Source organism: Vigna radiata, unplaced genomic scaffold, assembly GCF_000741045.1.
Source record: "Vigna radiata var. radiata cultivar VC1973A unplaced genomic scaffold, Vradiata_ver6 scaffold_194, whole genome shotgun sequence".
NCBI lineage: Eukaryota > Viridiplantae > Streptophyta > Magnoliopsida > Fabales > Fabaceae > Vigna > Vigna radiata.
Genome location: NW_014542196.1, coordinates 724,408 through 742,741, shown reverse-complemented (window position 1 = coordinate 742,741; position 18,334 = coordinate 724,408). Strand labels below are relative to the sequence as shown.

General features: G+C 31.9%; 1 protein-coding gene across 1 annotated transcript; it reads left to right on the top strand.

The window, feature by feature from the left end:
• The first annotated feature begins 6,284 nt into the window (after positions 1–6,284).
• On the top strand, positions 6,285–9,153 carry LOC106779333 (receptor-like serine/threonine-protein kinase At2g45590). The gene is made up of 2 exons (XM_022776557.1): positions 6,285–8,358; positions 8,485–9,153. The coding sequence occupies exons 1-2, from the start codon at positions 6,431–6,433 to the stop codon at positions 8,489–8,491; spliced, it is 1,935 nt and encodes a 644-aa protein (XP_022632278.1). The 5' UTR covers positions 6,285–6,430; the 3' UTR covers positions 8,492–9,153.
• Positions 9,154–18,334: the final 9,181 nt, after the last annotated feature.

Genomic DNA, 18,334 nt, shown 5'->3' with positions numbered 1-18,334 from the left:
GAACATGAGCAAGAAAGATGGAGAAAGAAGTTCTTCACACGTGGTAGAAAATGGAGAAAGACTTAGGGTTTTGTGTTTTAAGATTAGATGAAGAAACCAATGTTATGTTTTGTGAAAGGAGAAAAAAAAAAATTAGGTCCATTGTAAAATTTAACAGATACAAAATTTAAGTCTCTTTGTATCCTAAGAAACTTAATACATAAATTTAGGTGTGCTGAAAAACTCAACAAATACAAAATATAAGTAGTTTTATATTCTAATAGACTTACAGCATTAATTTAAGTGATTTATGAGATTAACATATTTAAAATATGAGTTTTTATTTATAAAAATGCTACCAAACATTTTTTAAGTATTATTTTTGGAACACACTTAAATTAAGAGATTTAAAAAACTATTTTTATAGTATATATAATTGTGTGTAATGAAATTATCAAATTCAAATCACTCTAGATTATATTTGTGAGATGAGATTTTACTTGTGAGGTTATATAACGAGTTCTAAAATTTATATTCAACTAATCAAACCAATTCAATTTAATGATATGATAACAATGTTATTTATTTTTTAATTTTATTATAAAAATATTTTATTTGTCAAATAGATATTAATTATATAGTATAGATATTAGTGTTTTATCTTATTAATATAAAATATTTTTACTTTTATTTATTTAAAGAAATATATATATGATTATAAGTTTGCCAGATAAGTTTTACAATACTTCTTCGTAAAAAGTATGAATTAATGGCATCAAATTAAAGACGATGACTCGCAAATAAACAAGTTAGTTAGTTAATTTTTATATTTAAATTTTTATTCGTTTATATGTATATTTATTTTTATTTAATTGAGTCTTAATATTTGTTAAATAAAATAAATGTAGTTATTTTGTTAGTATTAATTTTGTTTGATGTGAAGATTTAGAAAATGATATTCTAGAAATAGTAGTGGTTCAAAATTAGTGAGACTTAATTATTTTAATGTTAAAATGGTCTTAATATAAATGATTTCATCAAGTTTCATTATTTTAAAACACAAAATCTCTCTAAAAAAACACTTTTGAAGAGTCTTTTGTCCTCTTCTTAATGGTTCTGACACCTTGTTTATCTGTTTGAAGATCGAAAACCGTCTGTATGATCCTCGCAATGAGATCTTCAACTCTATCCGATCAATTTCTCAAATAGAGTAAGTCAGTTTTCTACTCTTCTATCTGGTTTCACGTTTTCAATTACATATGATTTTTGGCTTTGTCGTGTGTAAGGTTTGAGTATTTTTTTTTTAGGTTCTTTACTAATCTATGGTTTTAACGATTTACTTTGGTCATGATTTTGTTGTTTGTAGGTGCAGTTAGAGCTCTTTGAACTGTGAAAGCAGTATATGATCTTCTAGAGCAGTTTGGTCTTCTAAAAAGGTAAGAGAAGCTAATATTTGTTTTATTTTGTATTAAGAAGTATGTAATTATGCATGGTTGAGTGTGAGATGTATGCTTAGTTGAATCTGTTACAAATTGAAATGATTGTTGAGTGATGTTTGTATCTTGATGAGTGAATATTTTCCTATTGATGAATGTTGTTGTGAATGATTGTGAATCTTTTGCTTAATCATTTGATGTTGATGTTTTAGAGTTTAATTAGGTACAAAGTTGATGTAGAATTGAAAGAGGTTAAAATGAAGTGTTTATGGGTTGGTTTATGGTCCAAATTGGGGTTTTGGTGTGTGAATTTCTAGAGGAGTGACTTTGGAGTGACAATTGAGGTTTGGGATTTGTTTTAGGATCATTTAAAGCTTGTCTAAAACCTTAGTTAAGCAAAAATATGATGTTGAATTGGAAAGTAGCTACTAAGTAGAGTTATAGGGTAGTTTTGGTCTAAAAAGGGAGGTTTTGATAGGTGAAATTTTGGTGTAAGGGTTGGATGGAGAAACTTGAGGTTTAGGGTTTGTTTTTAGTTCATTTAGAACTTGCTTGAACACTTAGTTTACCAAAATGTGATTATAAATGGGTAGAATTGAGTTATGAGTTTTTAAATGTTGATTTTGGTTGGTGAGTCAAAATTATGGTGAAATAATCATAGTGGTGCTTAAGTTGAATCATAAATATTGTTGGTGAGTTACATCTAAGGTCTAGGATATCAATTTGGTTTGTATATGTATTGAAGGTATGGTTGAAGTAAGAAAGTTTGAGGTTGGTAGGTCTAGATTCTGCATAACTATTATTCTACAAAAATTTGTAGAATTGTTGGGCGAGTATGGTCGCTGGAACTGTTTTTGGATTTGCATAGCGAGTCTATGGTGGCTAGCTGACTTTTAGGATATTTTAAATTTGTAAGTTCCAGTGGTTTTCTCGCTAAGCGAGCAGATTAGTCATTGGGCGAGTGCACTGTCTAACTCTTTTAGTTGGGCAAGCAGATCTGGTGGTTAAGAGATTGAGCTTTCACTGAGCAAGCAAATCTGGCGACTGAGCGAGTGGGTTGCGAGAAACTTTTAGTTAACAGAGCAGATCTGGTGGCTGAGTGAAAATACCATAATTTTAACTAAGTTTACTTATGCCCTTTATGATGTGTTTAATGTGTGTGATTATGTGAGTGATAAGACAATGGTTGGTTAATAACATGATGGTGAACATGTATGATGTTTATTTAAAGCCTTGTTCACTTGAGTGGATTTGGAGGAGAGGAATTGAGAGGATTTGAAGGTAATTTTTTTGTTGTTTATTTGAATAGATTTGGAGGTAAGTGAGAGTAGATTTTGAAGTAAAATTTGTGAGAATCAGTGTATGATTTAATTTATATAACAGATTAAAAAAATTTACTTCCAAATTTAGTCTCGCTTACCTCCAAATCTATTCAAATAAACAACAAATTTTTTTTATCATGAAATCTTCTCACATCCTTTCAATTACTCTTCTCCAAATCCACTCAAGTGAACAAGGTCTAAATGATATGAACTTAGGGAGGAGACATCTTTCCAGATGTTTCAGCATGAGATTAAGGATGAAACAATAACATAGATATGTTTTTGTAACTCTTATTTTAATGATTTTATGCTATTAAAATACAACATTACATGAGAAAACTTAATTAATAATTTAGTTTTCATATTTACGTCTATAATTTGTTTTTATTCTTATATTTTGTTTTTAAACATAATTGACTTTCTATATTATTTAAATAAAGATAATATTATCCATTTTATAAAATGTTATCCATTTCTAAACTTTATTTTCTGATAACATAATTCTACTAATATAGTCTTTTTCAGATATTGTCTTTTTCATATTCCATATCACAAATTCTCAAAAACAATTATACGAGGTCTTACAAAATTCATATACAATATTACAAGTTTAAGATTAAATCTTCTTAAAATTTCATTATTTTATTATTAAAGTATCTTAAGACAATATAAAATTTAAGATTAAATGTAATCGTTAAACAATCGATTTTAAATCTAATTTAATTTTGTAAAATTGGTTTAATTTAATTTTGTAAAACTAGTTTATAAAATGAAATTTAAATCAACTTTTTTATATATATATATATATATATATATATATATATATATTATAAATTTGTTTTATTTTTAGTCAACGACATTTAACATTTTATGGTAGCATTTTAATTAGTTATACTCTTTGACATACTTTTTCGTTAATATTATTTAAAAAAACATATTTAAAAACTTTAAATAAATTAAACAAAATTTGATTAAAATGATTAAATTTATATGAGAAACTAAATTAATACAAGTTTTTAAAAAATCAATTTGAACATATTTAATTCTAAAATTTAAAATCTAATAAATAATTAATACTTCTATATTAAAAACATATTTAAGTCCCCAAGCAAATAAAACATTAATTAGAGTATAATACGTTTACATCGAAATACAAATCTCAAAAAGTAACTTAAAAAAATGTGATAGAGTGAAATTAAAACATCATAGAACAACACTTACAATAGATATAACATAATTAAAAAAGTTTATAAAATTCAATTTCTTTTTACAAAATTTACACTTTTATTTGTGTTTTATTTAACTGTTGATATTTTCAAGACAACAGACATTTTTTTTTTCATTTCTATGGTCCAATATTTTATTTAAGATGAAAATTTTAATTTCTTTTTCCCTGTCCATATACATTAATGAAATAAGACTCATTTTTAGATTTATTATATAATCTATGCAACATAAATTAAAATATACATCTCAGTCATAAATAGAAAGATTTCGTGGGGAAAGAAACCATTTATCACATAAAGAACATTAAGCATAGTAATAAATACCATCTCGCACATTACCTGCAATTAAAGGTTATTGCATATTTATTTAAATAATTTTATTTTTCTGAACAGTTTTTAAAATAAACAACTTTTTTAGTAATATTATTTAGACTACTTAAAAAAAATATTAGATAGATTTACAATACCACTTGATCACAATATATACAAAAGATTGTTCATTTGGTACATATAAATATGTTAATCTTAAACATTCTTTCAATAAATCACCTAAGTTGCTCCAACACTAAAGCATAACATAAATCACTAAGTAACCTATTAACGTTTTTTTTTTATTAAAAATATAGACATATAATATATATTTTTTTCAGTCATTTATAATCACTCACATTCTATTTCTTACTTATTTTTTCTTTTTTTTATCACTACTAAGTAAATATTAGACATAATATTTTTTTTTTATCTTTTTATCTTTAGTTAATTTATTATTATTTTGTATTTTAGATTTAATTTATAATATAAAATATTTATACACTCAGGATAAAGTCAATCAGAAATTTAGGATTTTAAAATTATTATGAAATTAAACATGTAATATACTTATTACAAAAATTAATCCGAGATTAGGTAAAATCTACACTTATAATTTATATTTTCTATGGTTTTAACAAAATACAGTATTTGTTTTATTTTAATTAATTAATATCTTAGCGAATGAATAGGGGTGTGTGTGGAACATGGTTGGTGCATGAAGCACGTGACAAGAGGTCACGTTCGCCACGCCCACGCGCACTTCCTGTGCTCGTGTTTACACTCCAAACGAGATTTACTCGCTTTTCAACGGGATTTTCTCGTTGACTTTTCTTCTGTCATCAAAACCAACACAAGTTCCAGTAACATCATCATTCAACATTATTTTTTTTTATTCTTTTTACCACTATAAATATTTACGTAATCATTTTATTTATTTATATCTTAATTTCTCACAGCTAGCACACCAAATTAAATTAATTTAAAAATGCAAAAATATTTAAATTAATAAAACACCAGAATAATAAAAAAAGGTTGCAAGATGTGTCATTTCGTTATTTGAAAAATGTAGTAAAAATTGTATTTTAAAAAAAATCTATTTAAATCTAATATATGGAGTTCAACGTAATTACTGTGTGGTTTCCTAATAATATATTTTTAATGATAAAATTGATGAGTGGTATTTCTTTCTCTAGAACATAATGTGAATAATTTAAAACATTTAATAGAAAAATGAAGATATTATTAATCACTCATAATCTCTCTTAATTAAGCATTAATATAAAGTTCCCTATGGCATTGCCTTTTTCTTTAATATCTTTAATTATGACACTAACACACCAACTAAACATATTAAAATAACATATTTATCATATAGTTAAAAGAAAAATAACTTAATCAAGAGAGAGAAGGAGAAGTACTTCAAAAGGACAAAAACACACCCATTTTAAGTTAAATTATTTAAAAATTAATAAGTAATTATTTCTTTTCAATTTTTTACAATTTATTGCACAATGTAACATGTTGGACAGATGATTGATTAAAGGTCCAACCTAAAAGTTTGTACATTTAAAAAAAAACATCTATTGTATATGAAAAAAAATTTATTAAGACAGATAAACACAAATTAATGATTTGGTTGTTTGAAGGAACAGCAAAATATATTGAGGAGTGTTTGTTTAGATTTTTACCAATTTTGGTAAAATATGTCTACAGCAGTTTTTAATAGGCAGGTCCACAAGCACAGTGGCACAGTGCAACTCCCTCCAAACAGAGCACTAATGAAAGGTTTGAACTTTTTTTCTCCAACTTTCTTCAATAGTTTAACTATCACCCTCACTCACCTTCTAATACTTTATTAATATTAGAAAAAAGAAAAGAAAAGGGAATCTCAAGATAATTTTATTTTTTATTATTATTCTTCAAAAAGAAATCTTTTATTTATTTATTTATGATTTGTTTATTTAAATATTTATTTATTTGATTTATCTATCACAATATTGGTTGGCCAAGGGAACAAAATTAGTCACTCCTCACTGCTACTTCTTCTTCTTCTCGACACAAAAGAAAAATTATCTGTTCACTTTCTTTCTCTTTTCTCTTGAATGGTTAACGTCAAAATTAACATTTTCATTTCCTTCTCTTCATTGTTACAGCCATGCCATCGCGTCCGCCGCCACCCTCTCCTCACGCGGCGGTTTCCGCCATCTCGCACCGTCGAGAGATGATTCTCTGCGGGGTAATCGGCGGGGCGCTCTTCTTAACGGCGCTTATCGTCTCTGTCACGGTCTTTCTCTACCGGAAACTCTCTTACAACCGAACGGCGCCGTTTGAGCACAACCAGCGACGTTTCTCTTACTCTGTTCTACGCCGCGCGACGAACTCGTTCTCGCCGTCGACGAAGCTCGGGCACGGAGGGTTCGGTTCGGTTCACAAAGCGACTCTGCCTTCTGGCCAGACCGTGGCGTTGAAGGTTATGGACTCGCCCGGGTCAATCCAGGGGGAGAGAGAGTTCCACAACGAGTTGACGCTGTGTTCGAATCTGAAGTCGCCGTTTGTTATTTCGTTGCTCGGTTTCTCTTCGGACCGGCGCGGTCGGAAGCTGGTTCTGGTTTACGAGCTGATGCCGAACCGGAGTTTGCAGGACGCGTTGCTGGACAGGCGGTGTCCGGAGCTGATGTGTTGGGGGAAGAGGTTTGACATCGCCGTTTCGGTGGCGATGGGGTTGGAGTATTTGCACCACGCGTGTGAGCCTCCGGTGATTCATGGGGATATAAAGCCGAGTAATGTGTTGCTGGATGAGGATTTTGGAGCGAAGATTGGGGATTTTGGGCTTGCTAGGGTTAAGGCGGTGGAGGATCTGGGAATGGTGGAGGAGAAGAAGGAAGGGGTTGTGGAAATTGGGGTCGAGGAGTTTGGGGTGATGGAGGAGGGGGAGAGTGTGAGTGTGGTGGATGTTGACCGGTCGCCGGAGAGTTGTCCTGTGAGGGTTGTCGATTACTCGGACGCGTCGCCGGTGGGGGGTGATAAGTTGAGTGTGGTGTCGGATGGGTGCTTTGAGAGTGTTGATAGTGAGAATGTGAATTTGAATAAGAAGAAGGGTGGTGGTGGTGGTTCAGGGAGGGATTGGTGGTGGAGGCAGGAGAGTGGTGGAGGAGGGGAATCGGGGAGAGTAAAGGATTATGTGATGGAGTGGATCGGGAGTGAGATTAAGAAAGAGAGGCCGAAGAGCGAATGGATTGATTCGTGTTCATCTTCTTCTCCTAAGGTGGAGAATGAGAATGGGAATGTTAATGGGAATGAGAAAAGTAAAAAAAAGGAGAGGAAGAGGTTGGATTGGTGGGCCTCTCTTGATGAGGAGAAGGTTAAAAATAAAGTGAAGAAGAATCGGAAGCCGAGGGAGTGGTGGAAGGAGGAATTTTGCGAGGAATTGTCTAAGAAGAGTAAGAAGAAGAAGAGGGGTTTGGAGTGGTGGCAGAGGGAGGAGGAAGGGGTGGAGCAGAAGAAGAAGAGGAAGAGTAAGGGGAGTAGAGGGAGTATTGATTGGTGGTTGGATGGGTTGAGTGGGGAGATAAGGAACAATGGAAGGAGGAACAGTCAGGATTGGGGGATTAGTGGGGATGTGCCGAAGAGTGGTGGGATCAGTAGCACTCCTAGTATGAGGGGGACTGTGTGTTACATTGCTCCTGAGTATGGTGGAGGAGGGCAATTGTCTGAAAAGTGTGATGTGTACAGTTTTGGGGTTCTGCTTTTGGTTCTGGTGGCGGGGAGGCGGCCGCTGCAGGTGACCGCATCGCCGATTTCTGAGTTTGAGAGGGCCAATTTGATTTCCTGGGCCAGGCAGCTTGCTCACAATGGGAGGCTTTTAGATCTTGTTGACACTTCTATTCATTCATTGGATAAGGAGCAGGCGCTGCTCTGCATCACTATAGCCTTGTTGTGTTTGCAGAGGTGCCCAGGGAAGAGGCCTTCCATGAAGGAGGTTGTGGGAATGCTCAATGGGGAAGCTGATCCGCCACATTTACCGTTCGAATTCTCACCGTCACCGCCGTCAAATTTCCTGTTCAAGGGGCGGAAGAAGGCTCGGTGAGTGTGTGTTTATCTGTGAATCAGTGGGTCTGCGGTTGTTCTTGTCATGATCATTAACTTGTAAGAGTGTATGGTTTTAGTTTTAGGTAAACTCTAATTGATTTTCTTGATCACCATTTGTAGAGACTAATGCAGAAATGAAAGGAAGAAAATTGCGAGTTACAAGCCTTGTCATTAGTTTATAGTTTTGTTCTGGGTCTTTCTTTACATGACCGGTTTATTCTGCCTCTGACCTGGTTCTTGCCTTTTAATCTGAAAGAACTTTTTGGATGCATGATTTTGGCACGAATACGTGTCTTTGCCTATACAAAGTTGGTGAATTTCAGGAAATTTGGGGTCTCTTAAAGTTGAGGGAACATTTCTTTTACTTTTGAAACCATTTAGCTTGGCCCTTTTTAGAGAATATATTTGTCTAGTGCCTACTGACTGTAACTTTGTAACATTTTTCAATTTTCATGACCTTAGTGCTCACAAAGGACCCAAGGAGATTTATTTATCTTTTTGTTGTTCGAACTTTATAAAGTTGAATGCACATTTTGCCATTGTTGGTAGTATCGGTTTCAGTTGCTGAGCGAACACATCCTAGCCCCATTCGCGTCTTTTACAAGTAATCATGATGTTACTTTGAGCTAAGTGGAGGCTCCACCGTCCCTGGAAATGAAAAAAGAATAATATCATTTTATCATCAGTGCTTGGGCCTACGGCTAGCTTTTCACTCACAAGCTTTAATCCCTTTGGAAGATTTTTATTGAGAAAAGACGTGAAAAAAAAAATTACATATTAGAAGTAAAGAAATGCATTTTTTTGTTATTGTTAATATTCCATAGCAATTTCTTCGTCCCCAGTTCCCCAAGCTACAGTAGAGATAAATTTGTCTGAAGTTTCGGGAAAGTTTACACTCTCTAATTCCATTTCTGAATGGACTGTTCTCACTCTCTTTTCTGGGACGACCTGGGATTAAGGATTTAGATGGATTTAGATACCTGAAATTGCTGTACATATTGGATATGTTTTCATATGGTAAATAGTTATTGTGCAATAAATTATCAGTCATATTGCATAATATATGGAAATTATTTATATTTAGTGTAGTTAATCGAAGAATCAATGAGAACAAATTTAGGAAGGTATAAAGTTCTACTTTATAGTTTTTCTATACTTAAAAGTTCTTATGAATATGAGTTCTCTTTTAGTTTCTTACATGTTTAGTTTTAATATTTTATAGTCTTTATTGCCTAAAGTCAAAGGAACTAAATAAGAAAATAGTGTGGATAAAGACTAAAGTAAGTCATTTGTAAGTGTAAAGAAAAAGGTAACTTTTGTTTAATAATGGTGACGGAACCAGAAATTTTACCATTTAGGATTGATGATGTGAAATCCATCCAGAAAAAGGAACTGGAATGGTGCTTTTCTTTTCACTACAATTGGTAGACAGAGAATTTGGAATTTTTGTGATTACTGCAAAATGCATCTTCTTTTTACTTCTTGATAAACTTTCAAGAGTTAAAATAATCAACCTCATCTAACATTTAACAATCCGTTCCATGTAGCTTTTTTGAATAGTCTGATTTAACCTTTCAAAGAACATCTATTCTTATATTATGGTTATTTGTAGATAAAAAATGTTGTAGCTATGAGTGTAATGATATTGGTATTGACATGATAACTGCAAATTTTGTACTTTGGTTTCAACAAAACCATGTGGTGAAGAGGGAAAATGGTGGGAAGATGACAGATAAAGAGGTCCTATCTTCTGCCTTTTGGATTTATATCTTTGGATTCCCTACTTGAGAAGTCTAACTTGCATTCCTTCTAAACCTTGACTTCTGTCATGTTGAGAGCCATTAAGCCAATGAAAAGCTGAAACAGTAACAGGACATTGGTAATCATAGTTAAGTAGGCGTGACTAACAGAGCCTCCAAGTATTCATTAAAGGAAAACAAAAAACAATTTAATGAAAATTAGTAATCTAGCTCTATAACGTATGTGATAAATCCAATTTTCATATAATTGGAATTTATAATAAATAAGTTTTTCTAAACATATATATCATATAGTCAATAAAATTACAAGAAATAAATATGTTTTTGATATATATGAATATGGATAACAATCAAATGGGTATTTTCTAAATCCATTTATGCTTTGACAGATAATCTTCATATTGACGGGCTATATAATATGTATGTATATATTTGCTCAATTTTCACTTTAATACTCGTTTTAATATTTATTCTCTTTTTTTTGTCTTTATTCTAGTTTAAATTACTAAAATACTTATTTAATATATATAACTTGCCTAAATCATACCATCATTCCATCAAACTTTCACACACCGAGGTTAATTCATCAAACATTTATGGTCCAAACCAGTGATCATAGACTATGAACTCTTGTTATTTCTCACGACATAATTCATCCCTCTTTACTTTGAGACTTGATAGTGTCAAAATAGTGTCAAAAAATAGTGTTAAAATATCATTGTCCTTATTGAAATGTCAGCATCATCCCCCAAAAACCCTAGAGTCCTTATTTCAATATATAATGCAACATAACAACCATAAAGATTTCCCCATTGAATCCTTTTCATATCATACTTAATTCATACACACATCCATGTTTACCCTTTATAAAGCATTCATATGTATTAAAACTATACATATCATCATAACCACCATATCATGTGTGAACAACTATCATACATAATATTTAAATTGCATTTCATGAAGCATCATGTGTAAATCAAATTCATCCCCATATATATATATATATATATATATATATATATATATGTATGTATGTATGTATAAACATATTCAAAAACCATAAATATATATTTTCTTACTAGATAATTATTATTCTAGAAAATTCTAAGCAAAGACAACAATACCTACTGAAATAATCAATTATTATATCTAATAATCAATTATCTCAGAATACCTACTACAATAATTGATTATTAGATCTGATAATAGATTATTCCAGAGAGTTTTTTAGGAAAGATACAACTCTGACTAAATAATCAATTATCAAGTCTGATAATCAATTATTCTTGTCAGTTTTTGACAACACATGATTTTTCTAATTTGGTTACCCCCAATACCCATCCAAATGATCAAAATGACATCCTAGACACTTGAGTTGATCAACAAACAAATTTATAACTTAAATTAGATACTAATTTGGTGATTTGGTAAGGAATCAAGGTTCATCCAATCAACATACAACCCATAATTCATATATCAGAATTCAAATGCTTTAAACCAAATTTTTAAAGTACTAACTAGCCAACTATGTCCTAAATGATCTCAAGGTAAACACCAAACAACAAATTTACCCACAAAACCATTCCTCCATATTTCACCTATCAAAACCCCCCTCTTTCTTCACTAAAATTGATCTCTACACCGACCTATTGACTAAAATCAAAACTCTAAAACTCATATATCATATTATAAGCATTTCACCCCAAATTTAGTTGGACTAAAAAGACTACACACGTCTTAAATGGCCTAGACACAAACCCCAAACATCAAGTTTCTCTCCAAAACCACTCCTCTAGAAATTCATCTATTAAAACTCCCAAATAAGACCCAAAAATCAGCCAAGACTCTCATATTTCACGTCATCAAGATTTAACAATATTTTTCCCACCAATTATAACACCAAATCCACCATTTCAATTAATCAAAAGAGATACATTTCAACAAGCAATCTCAACAAGGTTCTTTAAATATTAGACAAGGCATATTCTAATCAAATTCATGCTATCATGCTACAATACAACAAAATTTCAACGACAACTACAATGCAACCAAAGTACTTAAGACTTAAAACAAGGTATTAGACAACTAAACGATCCTATAAAGAACCTAAAATTGCTTCCTCAACGTAGAGAACTCTATCTGCACCTACAAACCACATAATCATGATCAAGGTATGCGGTTATAACCACTGATCAACATAGAACCTAAAGGAAAGCTTAGATGACACATGCATAGAAAAACTGCTCATATGCATTGAAAAACATGAAAACTAGAGAGAAAAAAGAGTAGAAACTATAACTTACTTTTTTGCAAGAACGGTTCGGTTAAACTGGAAGACCTTGCCGCAATAATCACTTCGACACCCTATGATCTTCAAACAGATGCCCAACAGGTAAAACACCTATAGAGAAGGAAGAATTCTAAATGAAATTATTTTTTGAGAGATTATGTAACTTGGAATAATGAAACTCGTCTTATAAAATTTCTATTTTTACTTTGAATTTTTAACATTAAAATATTTGAGTCACGTTACTTAAGCCACATTATCCGTTCTAAAAAGACGATTTCATGTGTTCTTACAATTTCCAACCAATTTACATTTCTAAAATATTTTTTTTATCTATTAGAATCTTTATGATCAAATGATAGTTATGTTCAAATTATGTATGTAAATTAAAGATTTTTTATGTCTCATATTGGAACATTTCTAATTTTTTCAATATTATATTTATTGTTTATTTTTGTTATATGAGAATGTTTAAAATTTAAGTGTTCAATATCATAAATCTTCTATTAACTAGATAATATAAAAATAAAATATCTCTTTTATTCTCTGATTCTTAATAATTTTTGTTTCATTTGAAAAATTACTTTTGTTTTGTTAAAATAATTTTCATTATCTTTAAACAAAAAGTTTTTTTTTTCTTGGATCTCTAAAGTATTTTCATCTTGTCATATATCTTTAATTACACTTTTTTGTGTAATTTTATTCAACGGTGTTTCAAATTGTTTTTAACACACTATTATTTTTAATATTTTTATTTGTTGTTATTTTTATCAAGCATAATATTGTTTTGATAATTTTTATATAATTATTTTTATTTTCTAATTTATTATCATAAGTGTAGTTCTATTAATAGAATTATATAATTCTTTTACTATAGTATAGTAATGTAATGTCATTGTTGTGAAATCTTCTTTATCACCATCAACATACATTAAAGTTCAAAATATGATATTTTTATGTTACATTTCAATTATTATTAGTTTAAATTTTGGTTTTTTTTTTCTGTGATTTCATTCGATAGGTGTATTATAATATTTATTAGTATATATAAAAGAGAGACTTAATTAGAATTTAAAGAATGAGAATAAATGAATATTTTAAAATATTTTTAAATTTGAATATATGTTTTTTTAATCTTCTAAAAATATTTTTATATTTATCAGCTTTTATTTCATTAATATTTTTAAATTTAATAAATATTTTAGTTTCCAATAAAATGATACTCAAATTTGAAATATATACAATTATAATTTGTTACATATTTGATATTAAAAAAATGAAAATAAATTTCTTTTGATATTGAATATTTGATAGTATTATATCTTTTAGTAAGAATTTTTATAATTTTATAAACATTAAGTAATTGATATTATGAAAAAGAGTAAGAAATCAAGTATGAGTGGGGAGACAAAGCTATACCGTTATCCAATAAGGATGTGACAAAAATTGCATATTTGTTAAGTTTGATCACATGGATATGATTAAATTTGTTTTGTTATGTTTGTTCACAATCATCTAACCACTGAAGAGATATATCTGACGCATACCATCATCAATAAAGTTCCTACAAATTGGATAGAAGTAATAAAAAATCATATGAGGATAGTTGTTTTCAGGAATTCACCTTATCTTCCATATGGTGTTCTCATTAGCAGGATTCCATTAGTACAAGGTGATAGATTAAGTGATGAAAAATCCTGTTGCTGCGACTGTATAAACGAATTATACCATGATACATTGAAAAATTTGGGAATGAAAAAGACGACAATCGGATGGTTCTTTGAAGATGAAACCTGCTTTTTACCTACAACCAAGTTTGAGATATTCATGGCTGATCAATTAAGGTCTATCAATAAAAATCTAAGTAAGGAAGAGGTATCTCAAGAAGAAAGCAGTACTCTAGATGAATACTCCATCAGCTCATCCGACATGGACTAAGGACTATCAGTTGAAATATGCCAATACTTATAGCAGTGTCGTGTCCTAGACTAGGTCTTTTTCATTTTGTGTAAAGGCATATAAATCCATTCTTTTGATGCTTTTAATGTTTTGATTGTATTTCCTTGCTGTGTTCTATCAATGTAATATCTTTTCTATCAAGGAAATAATATTAGCAGTTTGAATCAATCCATATACTTAACCATTCACTTAAACTGTCAAATAAAAATCCAATACTCTGTTTGATTGATTCGACTGAGTTATGAATGAAGTCAATTGTGCTATAACTATCATGCATCTTTATACATTGACTTCTGTTATGATTTGTTTTTATTCTTGCATAACCACTATACTTGATATGGAAAAGGCTTTTGCAGGAAGAACATTGCTTTGGTCATATACATTTGAAATTCAACATTTGTGTTCGCTTAAACAAATTGTCTAGTTCAAGCGAATTTGCGAGCGAAGAATGATTTCGAAATCGTGTTCTCATCTGCTGATTTGAGACAATGGAAAAGCGATTATTTGCGTAGATTTAACGTGGATTGCACTGTTTACACCATCTCGCCAAAATGGAAGGATTTGAGCTGATTTATAAGTAAAAGACTTATATGCCCTGTACGATTGTTCAAAACTCCGACTCCATCTGCAACCCTTTATAATATTAAAAAATCATAATATTAACGTTCAAAACTCCGACTCCAGTATGCATGTCCTAGCCATGGTTGCACAGATTTAAGTGGTTGTTGGAGGTTGAAGCTGTGTGGTTGTGGTGGAGGGGATAAGGAAGATGAAGGTTAATGATGAGGAGGCAAGTGGGATGAAGAAGACGAAGCAGAAAAAGCAGAAGACATGTTGTTGTATCTGGTTCCAATAAACAGCGTATCCAGATACACGTTTTTCATTTTTTTCGAAGGAACCGTATCCGGATACAGGCTTCTTGTATGCGGATCCACCACACGTATTTTCTTTCTTTGGATGGCCGGTGTGTCTTTTTTCCGGTTGCAGGAACGCCATACCTTGATTCCTTGCTCCGTCGCAGCAAAAATGGGTTACCAGAACTGTCTTAACCTTGGTGCATGGGTGATGCGGTCATCATCTTCCTCGCCTCACTGCCAAACGTAGATCCCCCATGGAAGCAATGGTGGGTTTGGGTTGAGGAGAATGACAGCATAGACACGTGCAGTGAAGGAAGGGAGGAGGGACAACAAGGAGATGCCTGCCATGGAGAAGTGAGTGGCGGAGTGGGGCGTGAGTGGCAGAGGCAGTGATGTGTGTGATCTTCCTAAGGCTCTTCAGATTAGAGAAGAGACCCTGGGTCTCGTAGCCTCTTTGGGCGAAATGAAGGGGATGTAACTTAACCTTAGGGTTTTCTGAATTGGAAGAAAAAAAAGGGTTTGGGCATGGGTCAGGGGCCATTTTTGTTTTTTTATTTGTTTTTCTTTTCTTCTTTTCTTTTCTTTTTTTTTTCTCTTTTTGATTACCTCCTTGCAGCTTCTGTTTCATTTTCACACTCCCTGTTTAAAAATAAATTCATTTTATCACATTATAATTTTTATAATATTTAAAAATTAATTTTAATAATTATTAATAGTTTTGGTCTCTTTATAAAATTTTTTACATTTAAATATAACATTAAAAAATAACATTTTATATTAATATATAACTAGGGACATTTTGGTAATATTTTATTTTTACTAATTAAACTAATTTTTTTAATCTGTCACATCAATCAAATCCTACACTAATTCTCACAAACTTTACTCTCAAATCCACTCTCAATCACCCACAAATCCACTCAAAAAAACAACAAAAAAATTACCCTCAAATCCACTCAAATCTATTCAAATCATCTCCCCCAAATCATCTCTCTCAAATCATCTCCCTCAAATCTATCCAAAAGAACATACCCTTAGGGTGTGTTCACTTGAGGTTACTTTACTGTTCAGAAGCATTGGCGAGCGACGAATGAAAAAATAATTGTGTTCACTTTAAGAGAATTGAGAGCGATCAATTGAAGTGAATTGCGAGATGAGGGCACTGTTCAGTCACCCGCTCATGGGAAGAGATTTGGAGGGATGGAATTGGCTTTTCCTGAAATGCCCCTGTTCTGAAAATAAATTCCCAGTTGAAGAAGGTGAGGTTCGTTGAAGATGTGGAGGTCATCGATGAAGAGAAGCTGAGGTTGACAACACGATGAAGAGGCCTCCGTATCCGGTTACAGCAACGACGTATTCGGTTACACGCCATGAAGAAGAAGAAGGCGCGCCTGTATCCGGTTACACCAATCCCGTATTCGGATACATGCCCATGAAGAAGAACAACGTGCAGCTGTATCCGGTTACAGCACCTCCATATCCGGTTACAACCATCCGTATCCCATTCCAGGCACGGTTGAAGTAGCTCGTATTCGGTGACCCAGCCCCGCCGTTACCATGGACGTCGTTGACGATGGAGGATGCANCGTCCTTGACGATGAAGACNAATGTGTTGGTGATGATGGAGGTTGCAGCCACCATGGGTGGNTGATGATGAAGAAGAAGTTGTCCGTGATGGTGGAGCATGCAGCGATGATAGCATGCACAGATCCGGTTACACAGGCGATCTTGGGTTCCCTACAACTCCTCCGTTTTGCTTCGTGGTGGTGGTGGTTGGGCTCGGTCTCACACTTTGGTGTGGTGAAGTGGCAGAAGGTGGCGGGGAAGAGAATCGAACGATGACGAAGGGCTTGGTGGTGTACAAGGTATACAGAGCCTTAAGCTATGGCCTCTAGCCATTAATCCACCTCCACCTGTGGTGGCGCAGGTTTCTCGGTGATGCATAGCAGAAACTTTTCTCGGTGGTGCCTAACAAAAGACATTTCAACCTCATCCGCGTGGGGCAGAACTAAACTCCACACATGTGGCTCTGCAATACTCAAACTCCTAGCTGACTTTTCCTTCCGTGGCAAGAAAATCAGCACAAAAAATTCCTTCACTATTCCAATTAAATGTGAATAATTGTGAATTAATTACTATTAAAATGTGAATAATTCCTTCACAAATGTTCCAATTAAACTCCTAGCTTTTCTAATAGCAATTAAATTAATTATGATATAAAAATGTGAATAATGGTTAATTAATTACTATCAAAAAACAGTTCTTGTATAGCATAATAATTAATTTAAATATAACATTTTTAAAATTATTTACAATTAAATTTTCTACCTATTAAACAAATTTTCTACCAATTAAACATTTTTAAATATAACATTTTAAAATTTATTTACAATTATTCTAAATTTTTTATTCTTAATAAACATTTTTACAATTAAATATAACATTAATAAATATCATTTTATATTACTTTAATATCTAGGGGTATTTTGGTAATCTTCATTTTCTATGCATTAAAAAAATAAATTTAACTGTCACATCAATCAAATCTTACACTAATTCTCACAAACTTCACCCTCAAATCCACTCTCAATTACCTTCAAATCCACTCAAATAAACACAAAAAAAATCACCCTCAAATTCCTTTAAATCCACTCAATCACTCTCTCCCAATCACTCTCCCCCAATCACCCCCAAGTAAACACACCCTTAGGGTGTGTTCACTTGAGGGTGATTGGGGGAGAGTGATTGGGGGAGAGTGATTGAGTGGATTTGAGGGTAATTTTTGTTGTTGTTTATTTGAGTGAATTTGAAGGTAAACGAGAGTGAATTTTGAAATAAAGTTTGTGAGAATTGGTATAGGATTTAGTTTTTATGACAAATTAAAAAAATTTACTTCAAAATTCATTCTCGTTTACCTCCAAATTCACTCAAATAAATAACAAAAAATATTATCTTCAAATCCGCTAAACCACTCTCCCCCAATCACCTCCTATCACCCCCAAGTGAACACACCCTTAGAGATGACTTTATTTATTCCGCTATGTTGTTATTCCTAATATGAAATGTATTTTACATTTTTAATTGTTATATAAGATGTGTTTTGC